We start from the raw sequence: 22,959 nt of genomic DNA on the forward strand, positions 1-22,959 counted from the left end.
GTTTCTCACCTATTCTCATCATTTTTACAAATAATGTGCACAGCTGTCTGTTATACAATCCTATTAGAATGGATTTTTCACAAACCCTAAACGTTTGGAGATATCAATTTTTTTTTTTCTAAATTTCGGGCATAATTCAGATGCCACACTGACAATTTTTTTTACAGTAAACTAAACTGAAAACATATATTCTAAATCTATGAAAATGAAGATCATATATTATTCTGAGAGCATAATAACATCAAATGAACAATTGGTGATAGTTTATATTTTTGCAGCTAATCTCAAAATCTGAAGTATTCATATTCAATTTTATAATTATTTTTTGTTTTCTTACTTTACAAGTTACGTTTGTGATCATTTCGACAAAGTTGCAGGATTTGCTAGTATGCACAAAAAATTGGAAAGCATTAGAGCAAATTTGAGAAATTGAACTTTGCCATCGGGTCCTGTCGTATATGTATGCCATGCACAGCTTAAGGGTTAATACAGAACTGTACTGTATAAAATGCATAAAACTTCAAACTAACAATATAACAATAATAATACTTTAAATAAAATAACTTGTAACAGTCAATATGTACATTAAATTTTGAATATGCCTATAAAATAAGCACAGGTCATGTCAACGCGTTGGGCCTGGATGAGATGGCTGGCACCATGTGCTTCTCCTCTTCCTGGGGTAAAAACATCGGACTCGCGCGCGAAGGATTTTGTGATAAATTTAACAATTTTTACTGTTTGAACTCATTTAATCTGTCAAGATGTCTCAGACCAGCATTCATGGTATTGAAGGTATAAAACAAAAGAGAAAATATTTGTCAATTGATTAGAAAGTTGACTTGATAGAGAAAGTAGAGCGTGGATACTCTGTCACTCAACTCACCCAAGAATTCAACATTGGTAAAGCTACAGTTTGTGATAAAAAAAAAGCAGAAGGATAATATTAAGAAATTCTTTGCTCAAACTGATGTAATAGGCAACAGGAAAAATTGAGGCCTGCTAAGTATACGGGTCTGGACTCGTCTGTATTTAAATGGTTTACACAGCATGATGCGAAAGGAATTGCTGTTTCAGTTGATTCTATTAGAAATGCAGCTGAAAGACTTGCTGTAAAGTTAAACATAGACAATTTCAAGGCTAGCATTGAATGGGTATGTCGATTTAAAGAGGTATGACATCATTAACAAGAAAATTTGTGACGAGGCATTAAGTGCAGATGTTGGAAGTGGCTAATGCATATAAGCATAAACTTTCTCAGCACATGATATCTAATAATCTAAGCTGGTTTTAAGTGTACAATGCAGATAAAACAGGCTTTAACTGGAAATGCCTTCAAAGAAACACTATCCTTCAGGCTTGAGAAGAGTATTCCTGGTTGCAAGGTAAAGAAGGAAAGAATTTCAGCATTATTGTGCTGTAACGCAGATGGCAGTCACCGAACAAAGTGCGCAATTGTTGGGAAATCTGCCAACCTCAGAGCATTGAAAAACTGCATGAACAGATTACCTGTCATCTACTACAACACAAAAAATGCCTGGTTCACACAGATTATATTTGAGGATTGGTTCCAGAATCACTTTAGTAAAGAAGTAAAAAAGCAGCAGATCAATATGTGTAGAATTCATCCTGCTGAGGTAAAGGCAATGTTGTTGACTGATAATGCCCCAGCTCACCCCATTGCTAAATTAACATCGCCTGATGGCAAAATAACATGTATGGCTTTACCACCAAACACTACATCTGTAATACAACTCATGGATTAGGGGTTATCTATGCTCTCAAAGGCTTTATAAAAGAGCTACGAATTCAGATATTATGGAAGTTCTGCTCTCTGAGGAAGACGAGATGCCTACTAAGGATACGAAGGCTAGTAGAACACTAGAAAACTTCAAGAAATATTCAATTAAATACGCAATTTACAACTAGGCCAAAGAATGGAGCGAGTTGAAGGTCACCACATTAAAGAATGCATGGAATAAAATTCTGAGTCTGGTACCTGGTTAGAATGAAAACGAAGATGACTATGATTTTGAGTGCTTTGTTAATGCGATTTTTGAGACATTCAGAGATGCAGGTGAGGAAGATTTGCAACTTTCTGATGTGAATGCGTGGTTAAATAATGATGGTGATGATCCAGGTTATGGTGAATTAACTGATAATGAGATTATCCAGTGTGTTATTGGTAATAATGATGAGGATGTGGAAGAGGAAGATGACAGTGTGTTATCTATTCCATATACTGCATCATTGCAAAAGGTTAATGATCTGCTTGATTTGGATGCTGTAACTGATAATGAAGAACTGACAGATTATTACCAGCACCTAAAGGACATGAAAGATATTATAATGAAGCTCACAACAAAGAAACAAACTAAGATTCAAAAGTTTTTGGTACGGTTTCACAGTAGGCCTACAGGACCAGCACTAGCAAGGACTCACCTTCCAAGGATGCCCAGGCAACAGGACCAGCACCCAGCACTAGCAAGGACTCACCTTCCAAGGATGTCCAGGCAACTGGACCAGCACCCAGCACTAGCAAGGACTCACCTTCCGAGGATGCCCAGGCAACTGGACCAGCACCCAGCACTAGCAAGGACACACCTTCTGAGGATACCCAGGCAACTGGACCAGCACCCAGCACTAGCAAGGACACACCTTCTGAGGATGCCCAGGCAACTGGACCAGCACTCAGCACTAGCCATAACTTACCTGGGAGTACCAATTGAGCTGTACAGCACAGTTCTAATGACATTAAATGTACAAAGTGTAGTTTATATAATATAAGTGTACTGCAGTAGTGTGATTCTAGTGGTCTGTACTTTATGTACAGACTGTAGTGTATAATGTACATTTGTTAGAAAAGTTACTGTTCTTTAAACAATTTATATTCATATGTGTGGCACTCTCAGGATATTAAGACTAACAAAGTTTGCACTACAAAACTCAACTGGTAGGGTAAGTACAGTACTGTAATGTACAATATCAATTTATTTCATTGCAATACAAATTCTTTGTTATTTTAATTTTTCATAAGGCAAATGTGGATTGGCATATGCATTAATGTGATTGTATTTTTTTTTGGGGGGGGAGGGGGGAGGGAGTTGCTGGGGCCGAACGGATGGAATGAATTCCACACTGGAATGAATCGGCTATGCCCCATATAGTTCATTTAAGTGACTACACACATTTAATTTCTACATTTAATGTCACCTAATTTCATGCATTTCTTTGATAAAGTGTTTACTCGTGTCCTTTATGATCTTGGTTATTTGAAACTGTTGGCCAAATTAACCTTAAATTATAGTATGTTACTCTATGTTCTGATATGTTCCAAGAAAATGTTATGAGGAATAGTTCACTTGCTTTTCTAAATTACACCTTGTATTTCCATTCTATAATTAATGTAAATAAACTACTGTACTGTTGCTAGAACTACTGACTCCATAATGTAATAGTCTATGCTTGTCATCCTTAAGTATCACCTTCTTTATATTAATTTTTTATTTTCCTTGAACATTCTCATTTTGTTAGCTTACTTCTCTAATAGTATTAAGTGCTTTATCCTGTCACAACTTTAATTAGAAAAATTCTATATTATTATTAATTTTGCCCGAAATGCTTTGCGTAATAGTGGCTTCATTAGTATGTGTAACTTCTGTTCCTTCAATTGAACAATATTCTTATGTTCTTTGTACACACAATCTTTTGAATAAATAATATTATTATTATTATTATTTACACAGAAAATCACACTAAAGTGATATACATCAATGAGAAAATTCACTCGGGCTGTGAGATGATGCAAACCTGCAATGTTTGCATCACCTCACAGCCTCAGTGGATTGTTCATTGATGTATATCACCTTAGTGTGATTTTCTGTGTATCTGAAGTTGTGCATACAATATTGAACTACAGTACTTTATCCTTCACCTGAGTGCTTGGGGTCTTACATAAAACTTGGACTGGCTTCAGGACTGTGATACAGTATCAGGATATCACAGACTTCCTGTGATATCAGTAGAAATCCGATTGTAAGAAAGTCAGTGGTGGTACAGTAGTAGAGTATGCAGCTGGCAATGCCTTGGTCATGGGTTTGCAACACTACACAGTCCCAGTGAAATTTCTTATTATTATTATAAAAGTTATCATTATTCGATAGGCCAATGTCCACACCCCAACAATGCCAGGCATATAATTTACCCCAACAATTCCACTGGCCAACGTCCACACCTCTGACAATTCCATAGTCCTATTTCCATACCCCAACATTTTTGTTGAAGAAAAAAAAATGCTGTTTGTTGACCAACTTGTATATTGGCTATTTTCTACCATGTTCCCCCCCTTTTTTCATCTTTTATTATTTTTCTTTTTTTCTTTCAATGCAATTATACTTTAAGCTTAATTACTATTAAGTTTTAGTCTAAGTGTTTTTTTTTCCCCACCTCACCTTGCCCAAAACGCTATGCGTACTAGTGGCTTTAGGTATTGTATGTACTACCTCTATCTTTAAATCAAACAGAATGTTTGTACTGTAACTCTGCAACTATGTATGTACTTTTCCTAAATAAATTTTTATTATTTTTATTATTAACAATTGTATGTTGGGGGTGTAAGACAATGTTGGAGCAGACAATGGTGGAGCAGAAAGCTCAGTACTCACTTCCTCCCTTCAGAGCAGGAGAGATTGCTGAAATAGAGGGAATACAGAGAACATATACGGCACACATCGTTGAAATAAAACACCTAAATTATTCGGATCGTCTCAAAGCTCTCCGAATGTACCCTCTAGAAAGGAGACGAGAGAGATACCAAATAATATACACATGGAAAATACTGGAGGGCCAGGTCCCAAATCTACACAGTAAAATAACAACGTACTGGAGTGAATGATATGGAAGAAAATGCAGGATTGAACCAGTGAAGAGCAGAGGTGCCATACGCACAATCAGAGAACATAAGAACATAAGAACAAAGGCAACTGCAGACGGCCTATTGGCCCATACGAGGCAACTCCTATCTATAACCACCCAATCCCACTCATTTACATGTCCAACCCACGCTTGAAACAATCGAGGGACCCCACCTCCACCACGTTACGTGGTAATTGGTTCCACAAATCAACAATCAACACCCCTGTTACCGAACCAGTATTTACCCAAGTCTTTCCTAAATCTAAATTTATCCAATTTATGCCCATTGTTTTGTGTTCTGTCTTGTGCTGATACACGACTATCAGTAACTATCAGTATCTATACTATCATTATCATGATACTATCAGTATCATGTTTAATACCCTATTAATATCCCCTTTGTTGTGTCCATTCATCCACTTGTAAACCTCTATCATGTCACCCCTAACTCTTCGCTGTATAAACATCAGAGGTCCACGGTTGTTCAACGTTCTCCCAGTGACTATAAGAAATATTGCCGGAACAACCGTGGACATCTTCAATACCCTATTAATATCCCCTTTGTTGTGTCCATTCATCCACTTGTAAACCTCTATCATGTCACCCCTAACTCTTCGCTGTATAAACATCAGAGGTCCACGGTTGTTCAACGTTCTCCCAGTGACTATAAGAAATATTGCCGGAACAACCGTGGACATCTTCAAGAGAAAATTGGACTGTTTTCTAAGAGAAGTTCCGGATCAGCCAGGCTGTGGTGGGTATGTGGCCCTGCGGGCCGCTCAAAGCAACAGCCTGGTGGACCAAACTCTCACAATTCGAGCCTAGACTCGGGCCGGGCTTGGGAAGTAGAAGAACTCCCAGAACCCCATCAACCAGGTATCAAGCAGGTAATGCACTCAAGTACTTACGGAGGATGATGAGAGTGCGAGGAACAAGGTGGTCAGGTGGAGCCAGTGACTCCTTCCTTCAACAGTTTTGTCTCTCCCTCGTGGTATATCCTCAATGTCTTCAGTGGTGTGGCCTCACCACACACTTACACTGCCATAAGTGTCCTGAGAGTACTGTGGGAGGGACAATTTGGCGGGTATTGTGGACACAGGTCTTTAAGACAGGCGAACTTCACGAGTCGTGGAGACGTCTATAGCAACCTTTGTTGTGATGACGTCACTCGCTCGCTCGCTTACCCGCCACGGTGCTCTTCCCATTTTCTTTGGTTACTGATCTTTGCCGACGTTTAATTTATACAACAATACAATACAATACAATACAATTTTATTTAGGTAAGGTACATACATACAATAAATATTTACAAGGATTGTTTAACTTATAGGTATAGCTAGTACATACAATGCCTAAAGCCACTATTACGCAAAGCGTTTCGGGCATGATAAACTTAAATGACAAGCTTAATACTAATTGAGCATAATGAGTAGAATGAAAACAAGAAATGAAAACATAGATGAAAAAGCAGCACAAATACAATTATGTCGACAAACAGCGCTCTTTAAAGAAAAAAAACAGACATTGGTTGACAATAGAAGGGTAAGGTAGGTTACAGGGAATTTATTAGGTATAGCTTCGATTTTAACTTAAACTGGTTGAGAGAGGTACAGTCTTTAACATGGTTGGGAAGGTCATTCCACATTCTGGGCCCCTTGATTTGTAGAGCATTTCTAGTTTGATTAAGTCGTACTCTAGGAATATCAAAACTGTATTTATTTCTGGTGTGATGCTCATGGGTTCTGATACAACCTTCTATGAAGCTTTTGAGATCAGGATTGGCATTATAGTTTAGCGTTTTATATATGTATAATACACATGAGAGAATGTGCAGTGACTTAATGTCTAACATATTCAGAGATTTAAGTAGGGGTACCGAGTGATGTCTGGGGCCAGAATTGGATATTGTCCTAATAGCAGCTTTGTGTTGAGTAATTAGAGGACGTAAGTGATTTTGGGTAGTAGAGCCCCAAGCACAAATACCATAGTTTAGATATGGATAGATAAGGGAGTAATAGAGAGTCACCAGGGCAGGGCGTGGTACATAATATCTGATCTTAGAAAGAATGCCCACAGTTTTTGAAACTTTTTTTGATATGTTTAGAATGTGTCCCTGGAAATTAAGCTTGTGATCAATGAGAATGCCAAGGAATTTGCCATCTAATTTGTTACAAATTTGGGTATTGTTTATTTTGAGATTTATTTGATTAGAGGATTTATTGCCAAACAGAATATAAAAGGTTTTGTCAATGTTAAGGGTGAGTTTGTTGGCAGTTAGCCACAGATGGACTTTATTTAGCTCAGTATTTACTGTGGCATTTAGAGCAAGGGGATCAGGACTGGAGTAAATGAAGGTTGTGTCGTCAGCAAATAGAATTGGTTTGAGGTGTTGGGAGGCATTTGGAAGGTCATTAATGTAGATGAGAAAGAGGAGAGGGCCAAGTATGCTGCCCTGGGGAACACCATTGTTGATGGGTAGGGTGGGAGAAATTGTGTTATTCACAGAAACATATTGGAGCCTGTCAGTAAGGTAGGATTTGAGGTATTGTAGGGAGTGTCCTCTGACTCCATAATGATGTAATTTAAGAAGAAGGTTTTGGTGGTTGACAGTGTCAAAAGCTTTACGCAGGTCCACAAACAACCCAACAGAGAACTCATTTTTATCAAGAGCTGTACGAATCGAGTTAAGCATACTAATAAGTGCATCGTTAGTGCTTTTTTTGGGTCTGAAGCCATATTGGCAAGGGCTAAGTATATTGAGTTTGGCTAGATATGAGTAAAGCTGCTTATAGATTAGTTTTTCAAAAATTTTTGACAAGTTTGGCAGGATAGATATAGGTCTGTAGTTGTTAACATCTGTGAGATTACCACATTTGTGGACAGGCGTTACTCTCGCTTTTTTTAGAATATCTGGGAAGGTTTGGAGTTCAAGTGACTTGTTGAAGAGCAAAGCAATAGCAGGGGCTAAAGATCTGGAGGCTTTTTTGTAAATTAAAGTTGGTATCTCCTCAAGGGCACCAGACTTGGTTTTAAGGGAAAGGATTATCTCATTGACGTCAGTGGAATTAATAGGCTTTAGGTACAGAGACTGTGGATAGTTACCTGAAAGATAGTCATTAATGTCTGTACTGGAAGATGGAATATCATTTGCAAGGGATGAACCAATGGAAGAGAAGAACCTATTGAACTCAGTAGCAGAATCAGAGGCTGAAAGCTGACCATCGTTATTAGACAGGAGAGTCGGTTTGTTATTTAAAGACTTCTTTGATCCCAATATTTGAGAAATTGTTCTCCAAGTTTGTTTAATGTTGCTCTTTATTTGGGTAAATTTATCTTCGTAGTATTTAGTTTTGGCTCGTCTAATTATCTTAGACAGCAATAATGAGTAATTCTTTGAGAATTCTTTGGAGACAATTCCTAACCTATACTTCTTCTCAAGGTCATGTTTTTTATTAATAGATTTAAGTATTCCCTTTGTAAGCCAGGGATTGTTAAGCCTTTTGGTTGTGACTTGTTTTGTAAGCATAGGACAGTGGGTATTATAAAGGCTAAGAGTTTTTTGAAGAAAAGATTGTACTGCAAGGTTGATGTCCACTATGTTACCTAACTCGGACTCCCAGTTGACATTATCAGCAGCAGTTATAAAATTGTCTATAGCAGTTTCATTGTGTAGTCTAAAACGTATCACTCTTGACTCAAGAGGTGGTTTGCTAATGTTAGTTAAGAGAAATGTGGGGTAATGATCTGTAGTGCTATCGGTGATTATACCTGAAGTAAGCGGAGAGGTTATGTTTGTCCAGAGGTGATCGAGCGTCGTGGCAGTGCTATCAGTGATTCTAGTAGGTCTAGTGATTAAGGGTATGAGGAAGCAGGAATTCATACAGTTGAGGAAGCTAACAGCAGTGGGGTGTTCAGGCTCGCAGAGGTCAATATTAAAGTCCCGTGCGATAATTAGGTGGTTTTTGTTCAGTCTGTTATCAAGTATTAGATTTCTAAGGTTTGAGTTGAATTCGGACACATCAGTGTTAGGAATTCTATAAACTGCACCCACAGTCAGGACAGACTCGGCACCCTTGACTCTGAAGCTGGCGAAGATATACTCCCCATAGCAGTCTCTGGTTCTAATTTCTTTTAAGCATGTTAGTTCTTGGTGGTAGTAAAGAGCAGTGCCACCACCTCTCTGAATTTGACGACAGTTGTGAATTGCTGAGTAGTTAGGCATGTTAAAGAGCTGAGTAGTATCCTCTTTCAACCATGTTTCAGTAAGTATAATAAAAGAGAATTTGTTGTCAATAGCTTCAATCAAGGCACTAACATCATCGAAGTGTTTACCTAGGGATCTAACGTTCAAATTGATTACAGAGATATTGTGATTATGAGTTAATACATTGTTTACATCATGTGCTGCAAAATATCTGCAATTTAGATCATTAAAGTGATAATTGTCATAGATAGTGGATAAGAGGTTAAGTTCAGGGTCTATACTTGTCTGCATAAAAAAAGCTGATTGCAGGAAAAAAGGGAAGAAAGGCAAATAACAAGGTAGAAATAAGCTATAAAATAGGGAAAAAGATGTACACAATACAGAACAAAGCAAACTCAAAAGGGGCTTACAGGGGTACAATGGAGTAAGGGAGTATGGCTAGGCTAGGCAACCTAGGTAATAAATGAGATTAACGAAAAAACATATAAACATGGACTATACAAAACACAAGATAAAGAAATACAAAACAAAAATATAAACAAGACTAAGCAATACAAAAACAAATTGAGCAAAAATGAAAAATGAGGTAGATTGCTTACAAGTACTCTCAGGTACACTGTAAGTAACAATTTGCAATTTGAGATACAGGCAAAGCCAGGGGTACAATGGAGTAAGGGAGCATGGCGAAGCTAGGCAACCTAGGTAATAAATGGAATCAAAGAAAAGTTGAATAATAAGCATAGGCAAATTTAAGCTAATGATTATTAACTATAAATAGTTCAGTTATGACTGTATAATTAATAAGACCTGAAGAACTATTTATGCACTCAATTAAAAAATTTCAGTAAATGACTAGTTAAGAGTAAGTTAAAAATTAAGTCAGAAAATGAAACAATGAGACTTAGGAAACCTAGCCCCACTAGTTGACAGGGGGTTAATTAAGTTAATTCACTGGGAGTGATAATGAGCTGAGACAGACCACATTGGGAGAGGAAAGCGTTGAGGTTCTCTTCTTTAGTAATAGTGAACATTTTGCCCTCTGCGGTTTTTCTCACCTTTATCAGTCCATCTCTAACGAAGCACTGATGAATCGCATCTGGGTTTTTTTGACGGATTTGACGCAGGCGGTAGAGGAGGTGCTGTCTGTTCCTAGTCAAGCACTCGTTGATGTATAATCCCGTCCGTTGGGCTACAGCTGTCCGGACTAGATTGGATTTCGTGAACTGGGAAGACAGCTTCAGGCGAATTTTCCGTTGGTTTTGACTTGATGGATTCTTTTTGCCTACTCTGTAGGCAGCAATAACGTCAGATTTGTTTAGAATGAGCTGCAATTTGTCTTTTATGAGATCCAGAGCTATTTCGACACAGTTTTCACCATCATGTTCCACAGGTAAATCTTGGGACGACACTATAACAGAGTCTAGCAGCTTTTGCTGGTCTTGTTCATCCTGGGAGACAGAACGCTGGGCTGAAAATGTACTGATACATGCAGTCATTTTGTTGAGGGCTTCCTCCTGTTTTTTAATGGCTTCATCAGTTTTCAGAAGAGAGACACTAATACTTGAGACACTTTACTTGAGAGACACTAATATTGGTGGCTTCAACGAGGACAGGAAGTTGGCGGCTTGTCAAAGGTCCTACCCATTTGCCTGGATGATCTTTTCTATCTGTATTTTAAAACCCAGTAGAATTTTAGCGTTTACCTTACCTACTCTTTGGCGGGTAGGCTGTTCCACGGGTTTACAACTATACGGGTGAAAAAGCATCTCCTGTTTTCTGTCCTACATTGTGGCTTGTTGAGCTTGAACCCGTTGTTCCTCGTTCGTGTTACATTTGACCTTTTGAAGAAAGTGTCCGGATCGACATCGTCCAAATTGTTGAGTATTTTAAGTGTTTCGATGAGCTCCGCCCTGTCATGCCTGGTTTGCAGTGTTGTTTGGCCAGTGGCCCTCAACCCTTCCTGATACGAAAGATGACTAAGCTCTGGTATGATTTTTGTTGCCCGGTGTTGCATCTTCTCCAGAGCAGCTATGTCTTTCTGAAGATAAGGTCTCAATGCCTGTATGCAATAATCCAGGTGGGGGCGCACCAGAGACTTATACAATTGAAGGACTACTTTAGTTTCCTTGAAGGTAAAGGCACGCTTGATTATTCCCAAGGTTTGGTTCGCTTTTTTTACTGCCGCTCCCACTTGTTGTGCAACTTTTAGTGAATGATGGATTCTGATTCCAATGTCGCATTCTTCATCTATCTGTTGTAAGGTAGTGTGGGCAATTTGGTAGTTGTGACGTGGAATGTTATGCCCTACAGGCAAGGTCTTGCATTTATCGACATTAAAGAGCATTTGCCAGTCATCTGACCATTGGTGGAGTTCATGTAGATCTCTTTGTAAGGTCTCAATATCACTTTCACTTCCTTCTTTATCATAGATCTTAGTGTCATCTGCAAATGTGTCATCTGCCCAACATTCCATCTCCCAGGATGAACAGGACCAGCAAAAGCTGCTTGACTCTGTTATTGTGTCGTCCCAAAATATTCCTGTGGAACGTGAAGGTGAAAAGTGTATTGAAATAGTTCAGGCTCTCATAAAAGACGAATTGCGTGTCACTCTAAATAAAACCGACATTATTGCTGCCTACAGAGTAGGCAAAAAGAATCTATCACGTCTAAACCAGCGAAAAATTCGCCTCAAGCTAGCTTCCCAGTCCATAAAATCGCACCTTGTCTGGACAGCTGCATCCCAACGAAAGGGAATCTACATCAACGAGTGCTTGACTAGAAAAAGACAGCAACTCCTCCACCGCCTGCGGCAAATCCGTAATCAAAACCCAGCTGCGATTCATCAGTGCTTCGTTAGAGATGGCGTGATTAAAGTGAGAAAGACCTCAGAAGGTAAAATGTTTACAATTGCTAATGAGGATAACCTCAACACTTTCTTCTCCCAATGTGGTTTGTCTCACCTTATTATCCCTCTCATTGAGTCAACATAATTAACCCCCTTGTCACCTAGTGCGGGCTACGTATCCTAAGTCTCTTTGTTACACTTTTTTAAAGTAAATTTTAATTTACTGTATATTAGTCATATATTGGACTTAATTAATTGAGTGCATTAATATTTTCTTTAGTTCTTATTAATTATAGAATCATAACTAAACTATTTATAGTTAATAATCATTAGATTAAACTTGCCTATGTTTATGCCATTGTACCCCTGGCTTTGCCTGTGTCTCAAAATGCAAATTATTACTTACAGTGTACCTGAGAGTACTTGTAAGCAATCTACCTCATTTTTCTTTTTTTTGTTCATTTTGTGTTTGTCTTGTATAGGTCTTGTTTATATTTTAATTTTCCCCCTTTTATAAAAAAAAATTGTTTTGTAATTGCCATTCTTACTTTGTTTTCCTACAACCAGCCTTCTTATGCAGACAAGTATAGACCCAAAACTAAACCTCTTATCCACTATCTATGGCAATCATCACTTTAATGATCAAAATTGCAGATATTTTACAGCACATGATGTAAACAATGTATTAACACATAATCACAATATCTCTGTAATTAACTTGAACGTTAGATCCATATGTAAACACTTCGATGATGTTAGTACCTTGATTGAAACTATTGACAACAAATTCTCTTTTATTATACTTACTGAAACGTGGTTGAAAGAGGATACTACTCAACTCTTTAACATGCCTAACTACTCGGCAATTCACAACTGTCGTCAATTTCAGAGAGGTGGTGGTACTGCTCTTTACTACCACCAAGAACTAACATGCTTAAAAGTAATTAGAACTTCTCTTCCATTGGGTCATCCCTTGCAAATGATATTCCATCTTCCAGTACTGACATTAAGGACTATTTTACAGGTAACTATCCACAGTCTCTGTACCTAAAGCCTATTAATTCCACTGACGTCAATATGATAATCCTTTCCCTTAAAACCAAGTCTAGTGCCCTTGAGGAGATACCAACTTTAATATACAAAAAAGCCTCCAGATCTTTAGCCCCTGCTATTGCTTTGCTCTTCAACAAGTCACTTGAACTCCAAACCTTTCCAGATATTCTAAAAAAAGCGAGAGTGGCGCCTGTCCACAAATGTGGTGATCTCACAGATGTTAACAACTACAGACCTATATCAATCCTGCCAAACTTGTCAAAAAATTTTGAAAAACTAATCTATAAGCAGCTTTACTCTTATCTAGCCAAACACAATATACTTAGCCCTTGCCAATATGGCTTCAGACTCCAAAAAAGCACTAACGAAGCACTTATTAGTATGCTTAACTCGATTCATACAGCTCTTGATAAAAATGAGTTCCCTGTTGGGTTATTTGTGGACCTGCGTAAAGCTTTTGACACTGTCAACCACCAAAACCTTCTTCTTAAACTACATCATTATGGAGTCAGAGGACACTCCCTGCAATACCTCAAATCCTACCTTACTGACAGGCTCCAGTATGTTTCTGTGAATAATACAATTTCTCCCACCCTACCCATCAACATTGGTGTTCCTCAGGGCAGCATACTTGGCCCTCTCCTCTTTCTCATCTACATTAATGACCTTCCAAATGCCTCCCAACACCTCAAATCAATTCTATTTGCTGACGACACAACCTTCATTTACTCCAGTCCTGACCCCCTTGCTCTAAATGCCACAGTAAATACTGAGCTAAATAAAGTCCATCTTTGGCTAACTGCCAACAAACTCACCCTTAACATTGACAAAACTTTCTATATTCTGTTTGGCAATAAATCCTCTAATCAAATAAATCTCAAAATAAACAATATCCAAATTTGTCACAAATTAGATGGCAAATTCCTTGTCATTCTCATTGACCACAAACTGAATTTCCAGGGCCACATACTAAATATATAAAAAAAAGTTTCAAAAACTGTTGGCATTCTTTCTAAGATCAGATATTATGTACCCCGCCCTGCCCTGGTGACTCTCTATTACTCCCTCGTCTATTCATATCTCAACTATGGTATTTGTGCTTGGGGTTCTACTACCCAAAATCATTTACGTCCTCTAATTACTCAACACAAAGCTGCTATTAGGACAATATCCAACTCTGGCCCCAGACATCACTCGGTACCCCTACTCAAATCTCTGAATATGTTAGACATTAAGTCACTGCACATTCTCTCATGTGTATTATACATATATAAAACGCTAAACTGAAATGCCAATCCTGACCTCAAAAGCTTCATAGAAGGTTGTAACAGAACCCATGAGCACCACACCAGAAATAAATACAGTTTTGATACTCCTAGAGTACGACTTAATCAAACTAGAAATGCTCTACAAATCAAGGGACCCAGATTGTGGAATGACCTTCCCAACCATGTTAAAGACTGTACCTCTCTCAACCAGTTTAAGATTAAAACGAAGCTATACCTAATAAATTCCCTGTAACCTACCTTACCCCTCTAATGTCATCCAATGTCTGTTTTTTTTTTAAAGAGCGCTGTTTGTCGACAGAATTGTATTTGTGCTGCTTTTTCAGCTATGTTTTCTTTCCATGTTTTTATTTTACTCTTTATGCTCAATTAGTATTAAGCTTTAGTCATTTAAGTTTTTTATGCCCGAAACGCTTTGCGTAATAGTGGCTTTAGGCATTGTATGTACTAGCCCTAACTATAAATCCATCACTCTTTGTAAAATCTCTTTTATGTATGTACCTTACCTAAATAAACATTTTGATTTGGATATATATATATATATATTTATTTATTTATTTATTTATTTATTTATTTATTTATTTATTTATTTATATATTTATATATATACAAGAAGGTACATTGGGTTTGTGAGAATACATTGGATAGTACAGTATTTACATTCTTGTAAAGCCACTAGTACGCGCAGCGTTTCGGGCAGGTCCTTAATCTAGCAGATAATTTTAAGTAGGTAATTTCAATCAGAATTGATAAATGATAAAGATGCATTACATGGAGTGCGAAAAGATACGTGAATTTAGAGACAATTCTATAACCAATGTTCCAGCGATGTGTCAATATTTCATTCAAAATGATCTGCTACCAGAAATTTTAGCCAAATATCCCCAGTTTGCTAACTGTAGGTAGTAACTAAGTGATTGTAACCTATCCACCACTGCCCACTGGATGGGGGGCGGTGTGCAGGACAAACATATAAATTTTGACACTAGCTCTCCACATATGTCAGTTGCTTAATTTAGAACCTGTACTTGAGGTCGATCTCGAACCCATTGTTGATGTGATGACTTATATTGAATTTTGTAACTAGCTCATCAAGATTGTAACTTGCTTAGCTAAATGAATTGTGGGGTTCAGTCCCTGAGCCCATTATGTGCCTCTGTAACCCTTTCCACTACCGCCCACAAGATGGGTATGGGGTGCATAATAAATGAACTAAACTAAAAAAAAAAAAAAAACAAGAGAAAAATGAGATGAGAGAGATAAGTAGGTATATTAAAGCATATTGTTATATTAAAGCTCTGATTGATTACATTGACAGCTTGATTAGTAATTTAAACAAGGTTAATAGACACCATACAGCAGATTGACAGCACATATAAGACAGCAATGATCACAATGGTAAAGATGTTCAGATTGGGTACATAAAGATTGGGAGACTGGGTAGCAAAAGATACAGATAAACAAGATTTATAAACACCATACAACAGATTGGCAGCACATATAAGAAAACAGCAATGATCACAGTGGTAAAGATGTACAAATTGGGAACATAAAGGTTGGGAGATTGGGTAGCAATTGATACAGTGCAATTTTAAGGCAAAAAGTGAAAAACTATGAAGATGAAATTAGGTACTTTTTAGTATTGATTTTGAATGATGTAAAAGTTGGACAGCTTTTCAATTCAGTAGGGAGTGAGTTCCATAAACTGGGTCCCTTTATTTGCATAGAGTGTTTACACAGATTAAGTTAACTCTGGGGATATCAAAGAGATATTTATTTCTGGTGTGGTGATAATGGGTCCTATTACATCTGTCCAAGAAGAGTTTCAGACAAGGATTTGCATTTAAGAACAGGGTTTTATAAATGTAGTTGACACAAGAGAATTTGTGGAGTGAGATTACGTTTAGCATGTTTAGGGAGTTAAACAAGGGGGCTGTGTGTTGTCTGAAAGCAGAATTTGATATTATTCTGATAGCAGATTTTTGCTGGGTGATGATGGACTTGAGGTGGTTTGCAGTGGTTGAACCCCATGCACAGATACCATAGTTGAGATAGGGATAGATAAGTGCATAATATAGAGAGATGAGAGCAGAGTTAGGAACATAATATCTGATTTTGGAGAATATACTAACTGTTTTAGAGACTTTCTTAGTTATGTGTTGTATGTGGGTACTGAAGTTGAGTCTCTTGTCTAGGAATATGCCAAGAAACTTTCCAACATTTTTATTGCTAATGTTTACATTGTCAATCTGAAGTTGAATTGCATTTGTAGATTTGCTTCCGAATAGGATGTAGTAGGTCTTTTCTATGTTAAGTGTTAGTTTGTTGGTTGACATCCATAAGTGGACTTTTTTTAGATCATTATTAACAACACCATTTAGTGTATGTGGGTTGTGGTTGGAGTAGATGAGGGTAGTATCATCAGCAAACAAAATAGGTTTCAGAATGTTAGAGACATTAGGCAGATCATTAATGTATATAAGAAAAAGAAGAGGTCCCAAGATGCTGCCCTGTGGCACTCCAACAGTTATTGGTAGAATGGGAGAGGTTATATTATTGATGGCTACACATTGGTGTCTATCACTAAGATAGGATTGGATATAGTCCAGTGCATGGCCTCCGATTCCATAATGATGGAGTTTACTTAAGAGGTAATCATGATTAACAGTATCAAAGGCCTTTCTCAGGTCAATGAAGAGTCCAATTGGAAACTGATTTTTGTCAAGAGCTGAGTAAATTATATCAAGGAGACTGATAATTGCATCGTTGGTACTCTTTTGAGAGCGGAAGCCAAACTGACAGGGGCTAAGAATGTCGAATTTTACGAGATAGGAGTAGAGCTGCCCGAAACGCTGCGCGTGCTAGTGGCTTTACAAGACTGTAATTACCATATTTGTATCCTCACATTCCTTATGTACATTCTTGTATATGCATAAATAAATAAATAAATAAATAAAGCTGTTTATAGATAATTTTTTCAAATATTTTTGATAGTATGGGTAGGTTCGATATTGGTCTATAGTTGTTTATGTCTGACGGATTACCTCCTTTATGAACTGGCGTTACTCTTGCTTTTTTAAGGATATCAGGGAAGGTATGACACTCAAGGGATTTGTTGAACAGCAGAGCTATAGGTGGCGCAAGGGCATGGGAGGCGCTCTTGTATACAATGGATGGGATTTCACAGATGTTCCCAGCTTTGGTTTTTAGTGAGTGTATGATGGACACAACATCTGACGGGCTGACTGGTGAGAGGAGAAGAGAGTTTGGATAGCTGCCTGAGAGATATGTGTTGATATGTGTCTGAGTCTGGGGGATTTTACTTGCAAGGTTAGCACCAATCGATGAAAAGAAGCTATTAAATTTATTCGCCATTTCTAAGTCAGATGACAGTGTAAGGCCATCCTTAGAGAGTGTTATCTGGTTGTGGCAGTGTTGTTTAGTTCCCAGGATGTTAGAGATGGTATTCCATGTGCTTTTCATGTTGCCTTTTGCTTCTTTGAATCTAGTCTCATAATATGAAAGTTTTGCTTTTCTTATGATACTGGTAAGCACTGACGAGTACCTTTTAACTACTTCCACTGAAACTAGGCCACTCCTAAATTTCTTTTCGTATTCATGTTTTTTGTTGATTGATTTAATTATGCCACTTGTGAGCCACAGGTTATTTTTTCTTTTATCAGTTACTTGTTTGGTAAGGAGGGGACAGTGAGTGTTGTAGAGGCTTAGAGTTTTGGAGAGAAAGAGGTTAGTTGATGAGTTTATATCCTGTGAATTATTAAATTCAGATTCCCAGTTAATATTGTGGAGAGCATTAGAGAGATTGCCTAAAGCTGATTCACTATGTAGCCTGAATGAAAGTTTTTTGGTTTCTGGTGGTGATGTGTCAATGTTTGCTATGAGGAAAGTAGGATAGTGGTCAGTTGTTCTGTCATAAATTACCCCAGATGTAAGGGGAGCTGTTATATTAGTCCATAGGTGATCCAGGGTAGTGGCCGATGTTTGAGTGACTCGGGTGGGCTTGGTGATTGTGGGGATTAACATACAGGAGTGCATGCTGTTACGGAAATAGTCAACTTGAGGGTTGTTTTGAAGACCCAGGTCAATATTGAAATCACCTCCCAGAATGATGTGATTTTTGTTGAGATTGTTATTTATGATAAGATTCCTTACATTGTCAGAGAATAAAGCTATGTTGGTATTAGGAAATCTATAGATGGCACCGATTATCAGGGAGGATTTAAGGGATTTACTGGAGAACTTGGCAAAGGTATATTCACAATAGTCGTCTCTATCACTAATGACACTATTGCAAGTGAAGGTATCTTTGTAATATATTGCTGTACCGCCACCTTTTTTATTAGGCCTGCAGTTATGAATGGCTTTATAACCAGCTAAATTGTAGAGTTGGGTATAGTCATTACTTAGCCAAGTTTCTGTTAAAATGATGAAAGATAATTTAGTACCTAGAGCTGTAAGAAGTGCATTTATATCATCAAAATGTTTACCAAGTGACCTAACATTTTGGTTGTAAACTGATAAGCAGGTGCTATTTAGGAGTTTGTTTTTTGCAAGATTTGCTGTGTAATACCTGCAATAATGATGATCAATGTGCTGATTTGTGTGGATATGGGGCAGAAGATTTCGATCAGGATCAATATCAGTAAGCATATAGATAAAATAATGTCACGATACAATAAGATAAGCAGATACAGGAACAGATGAAAACTAAATCTGCTGTAAAATAGAAAGTAATTATAGCAAAACACAACAATATAATAATATAACAATACAATAAGAACTTACAAAGTATTGAGTCTGCTAAAATTAGAGAATAATTATGGCAAAACACAACAATAAATGCAAGTAAACAAATGAATTGAAACAATTAGAGATAGAATAAAAGTCACTAGATAGCCATGGAGGATACACAAGTTTGGTGGAGAGAACAAAAAAATCAGTAGAGACTGTCAAGATGAATACATAAAAAAAAAAAAAAAATTGACAAAATATATATATATATATATATATATATATATATATATATATATATATATATATATATATATATATATATATATATGTCGTACCTAGTAGCAAGAACGCACTTCTCAGCCTACTATGCAAGGCCCGATTTGCCTAATAAGCCAAGTTTTCCTGAATTAATATATTTTCTCTAATTGTTTTCTTATGAAATGATAAAGCTACCCATTTCATTATGTATGAGGTCAATTTTTTTTTATTGGAGTTAAAATTAACGTAGATATATGACCGAACCTAACCAACCCTACCTAACCTAACCTAACCTATCTTTATAGGTTAGGTTAGGTTAGGTAGCCGAAAAAGTTAGTTTAATTTAGGTTAGGTAGGTTAGGTAGTCGAAAAACAATTAATTCATGAAAACTTGGCTTATTTGGCAAATCGGGCCTTGCATAGTAGGCTGAGAAGTGCGTTCTGGCTACTAGGTACGACATATATATATATATATATATATATATATATATATATATATATATATATATATATATATATATATATATATATATATATATATATATGCTTGTGTGTTGAATAATTTTTCATGTGTACAGTTTTTCTGTCATTGCCATTTAAGTGAATTACGGTGTTGAAGGACTGTGCAGTGTCTTATTACGTTTATTGTCATTACTGTGATATATGGTGTTCAATGCCTTACTTTGAGCTACAGTGTTAACTTCTACTGGAATGAATTAGTGGGCATTAAGGCTAGTGCAGTGATTAGCAGCGTTTACGCCATTATAGTAAATAGTGTGTTGGTGATAAACATAGTGATCCCTACGAATTTAAAGAAACAGGCGCTTCACGCCCAAAGAATCAAGTACAGCAACATTCGCACGGTGAGGGGGAGCCGCTCAGCTGATTTTGACATTGACGCGAGGGGGAATGTTGCCCTCTTGTTGAGTTCCAGTTTTATGAAGAGAGAGTGACTTTCTGCATGTACTTGATGCCTCGTTGTTGATAAGGATATCATACCTTCAAATGTTTTAAGTAAAATACAAAATACCTTTGCGTTTATATTATCCCTCCATATATCTTGTTGCTATAGAACAGTTCCAAAGAGTGAGAATATTAGAGATATATACCTGCCTGTGACCAGATGTAATGATCGAGCTTTGCCACTAGTACCACAATTCCACAATACCACTGACGTGTTACTGGACACGGGAAACACCAGTTGGCGACCTTGCAGTTAATAGTAGAGCCCTTGTCGGGGCGGGAACACGGTTGGGAGAGAGCAAACTGTGTTCCCACTCATCTTTGACTACGAAGGCCGGTTGGAGATTGACTGGGATACTCTCCTAGCGAAAAGTGGCGCCGCGAGGATTGAGTGAAGACCCGCAGGGCTACGCTGAGTAACAGTTATCGCTAATACTCCTGGGTGGTGTCCATGTAGAGAGAGAGACACCCCGACGTTGGCGACTGTTGCCAGGATAATGATTAATTGATTGATTGATGAAGATTAAGCCACCCAAGAGATGGCACGGGCATGAATAGCCCATAAGTGGTACAATTTTTTTTTCTCAGTATTCTGAGGTTGCATTTAACCATCAAGCTGTTATCGCGGGGGAGAATACTGCTTCACAGTCTTTATGAGGGTGTCCAGCTGCTGGACACCTTTGTTGACCAGGAGAGTATATGGCTGTGTTGATGGCTTCAGGGTGGCCACTGCATGATTCAGGAACTCTTAAAGCTCTTCTAAGGTCATTGGTTGCTTCACATTCCAGAAGATAGTGAAGTAATGGTTTTCTGTGACAGTTTGGCAGAAGATGCACTCTCTCTGTCGGGGTTCACCAATCTCCCAGTTGCATCTGTAATCTAGACATAGTCTATATAACCTAACTGCTATTTCGCTGTGGATTCCTTTTGGGATATTTAACCTTTCTAATTTGGTTGCCTGAAGATACCATGTTGCAGATGGCGAACCTTCAGCTATTCTCTGGTGTAGGTTACCTACCTTACCTTGAGGTTACCTTGAGGTGCTTCCGGGGCTTAGCGTCCCCGCGGCCCGGTCGTCGACCAGGCCTCCTGGTTGCCGGACTGATCAATCAGGCTGTTGGACGCAGCTGCTCGCAGCCTGACGTATGAGTCACAGCCTGGTTGATCAGGTATCCTTTGGAGGTGCTTATCCAGTTCTCTCTTGAACACTGTGAGGGGTCGGCCAGTTATGCCCCATATGTGTAGTGGAAGCGTGTTGAACAGTCTCGGACCTCTGATGTTGATGGAGTTCCCTCTCCGAGTACCTGTTGCACCTCTGTTTTTCAACGGGGGTATTCTGCACATCCTGCCATGTCTTCTGGTCTCATGTGATGTTATTTCTGTGTGCAGGTTTGGGACCAGCCCCTCTAATATTTTCCACGTGTAAATTATTATGTACCTCTCCCGCCTGCGCTCAAGGGAGTACAGATTTAGGCTCTTTAGTCGGTCCCAATAGTTTAGATGTTTTACTGAGTGGATTCTAGCAGTAAAGGATCTCTGCACGCTCTCCAGGTCAGCAATTTCTCCAGCTTTGAAAGGTGCTGTCATTGTGCAGCAGTACTCCACTCTAGAGAGCACAAGTGTTTTGAAAAGTATCATCATCGGTATAGCATCTCTAGTATGAAAAGTTCTTGTTATCCAACCTGTCATTTTTCTTGCAGTTGTGACGGCTACTTTATTGTGTTCTTTAAAGGTAAGGTCTTCCGACATGAGTACACCCAGATCCTTTACATTGCCTTTTCGTTCTATGTTATGATTTGCCTGAGTTTTGTACGTGGTTTCCGTTTTTATATTTTCATTTTTTCCATAGCGCATGAGCTGGAACTTATCTTCGTTAAACACCATATTATTTTCTGTAGCCCATAGAAAGACCTGATCTACATCTGACTGGAGGTTCGCCGTGTCCTCTATGTTGCCTACTCTCATGAAGATCCTAGTGTCATCCGCAAAGGATGATACAGTGCTATAGGTTGTGTTCTTGTCTATGTCCGATATGAGGATGAGAAAAAGTACTGGAGCAAGCACAGTACCCTGGGGGACTGAGCTCTTCACGGTTGATGGGCTGGATTTTATTTTGTTGACTATTACACATTGGGTTCTGTTGGTCAGGAAATTGTAGATCCATCTGCCTATTTTTCCGGTAATTCCTTTTGAACGCATTTTATGTGCAATAACACCATGGTCACATTTATCAAAAGCTTTTGCGAAAGCTGTGTAAATTACATCAGCGTTTTGTTTGTCTTCCATAGCATCTAATGCCATATCATAGTGGTCCAGCAACTGCGACAGGCAAGAGCGCCCTGTTCTGAAACCATGTTGTCCGGGGTTATGGAGATGCTGTGATTCCATGTATTTTGTGATCTTACTTCTTAGCACTCTCTCAAAAATTTTTATGACGTGCGATGTTAGTGCTATCGGTCTGTAATTTTTTGCCTCTGCCTTATTTCCTCCTTTATGAAGTGGTGCTATTTCTGCTGTTTTTAGTATATCAGGAATAATGCCAGTATCTAGGCTTTGTCTCCACAGAATGTGGAGGGCCTGCGATAGTGTTTTTTTACAATTCTTTATGAATATGGAGTTCCAAGAATCCAGGCCTGGTGCAGAGTGCATAGGCATACTGTTTATGGATTTTTCAAAATCCA

General features: G+C 38.1%; 1 protein-coding gene across 1 annotated transcript in view; it reads right to left on the minus strand.

Annotated features, from left to right (window-relative positions):
• LOC138373252 (uncharacterized) overlaps nt 1-11,857 on the minus strand; it is a 50,827-nt gene extending 38,970 nt beyond the window's left edge. Inside the window, exons 1-2 of the mRNA XM_069339293.1 lie at nt 11,839-11,857; nt 5,823-5,935 (exon numbers count right to left, since the gene is read on the minus strand). Coding sequence (XP_069195394.1) covers nt 5,823-5,935; nt 11,839-11,857 — 132 coding nt within the window. The remainder of the gene's footprint in view (nt 1-5,822; nt 5,936-11,838) is intronic.
• Nucleotides 11,858-22,959: the final 11,102 nt, after the last annotated feature.

The sequence above is a fragment of the Procambarus clarkii genome, chromosome 41, assembly GCF_040958095.1.
Source record: "Procambarus clarkii isolate CNS0578487 chromosome 41, FALCON_Pclarkii_2.0, whole genome shotgun sequence".
Lineage (NCBI taxonomy): Eukaryota > Metazoa > Arthropoda > Malacostraca > Decapoda > Cambaridae > Procambarus > Procambarus clarkii.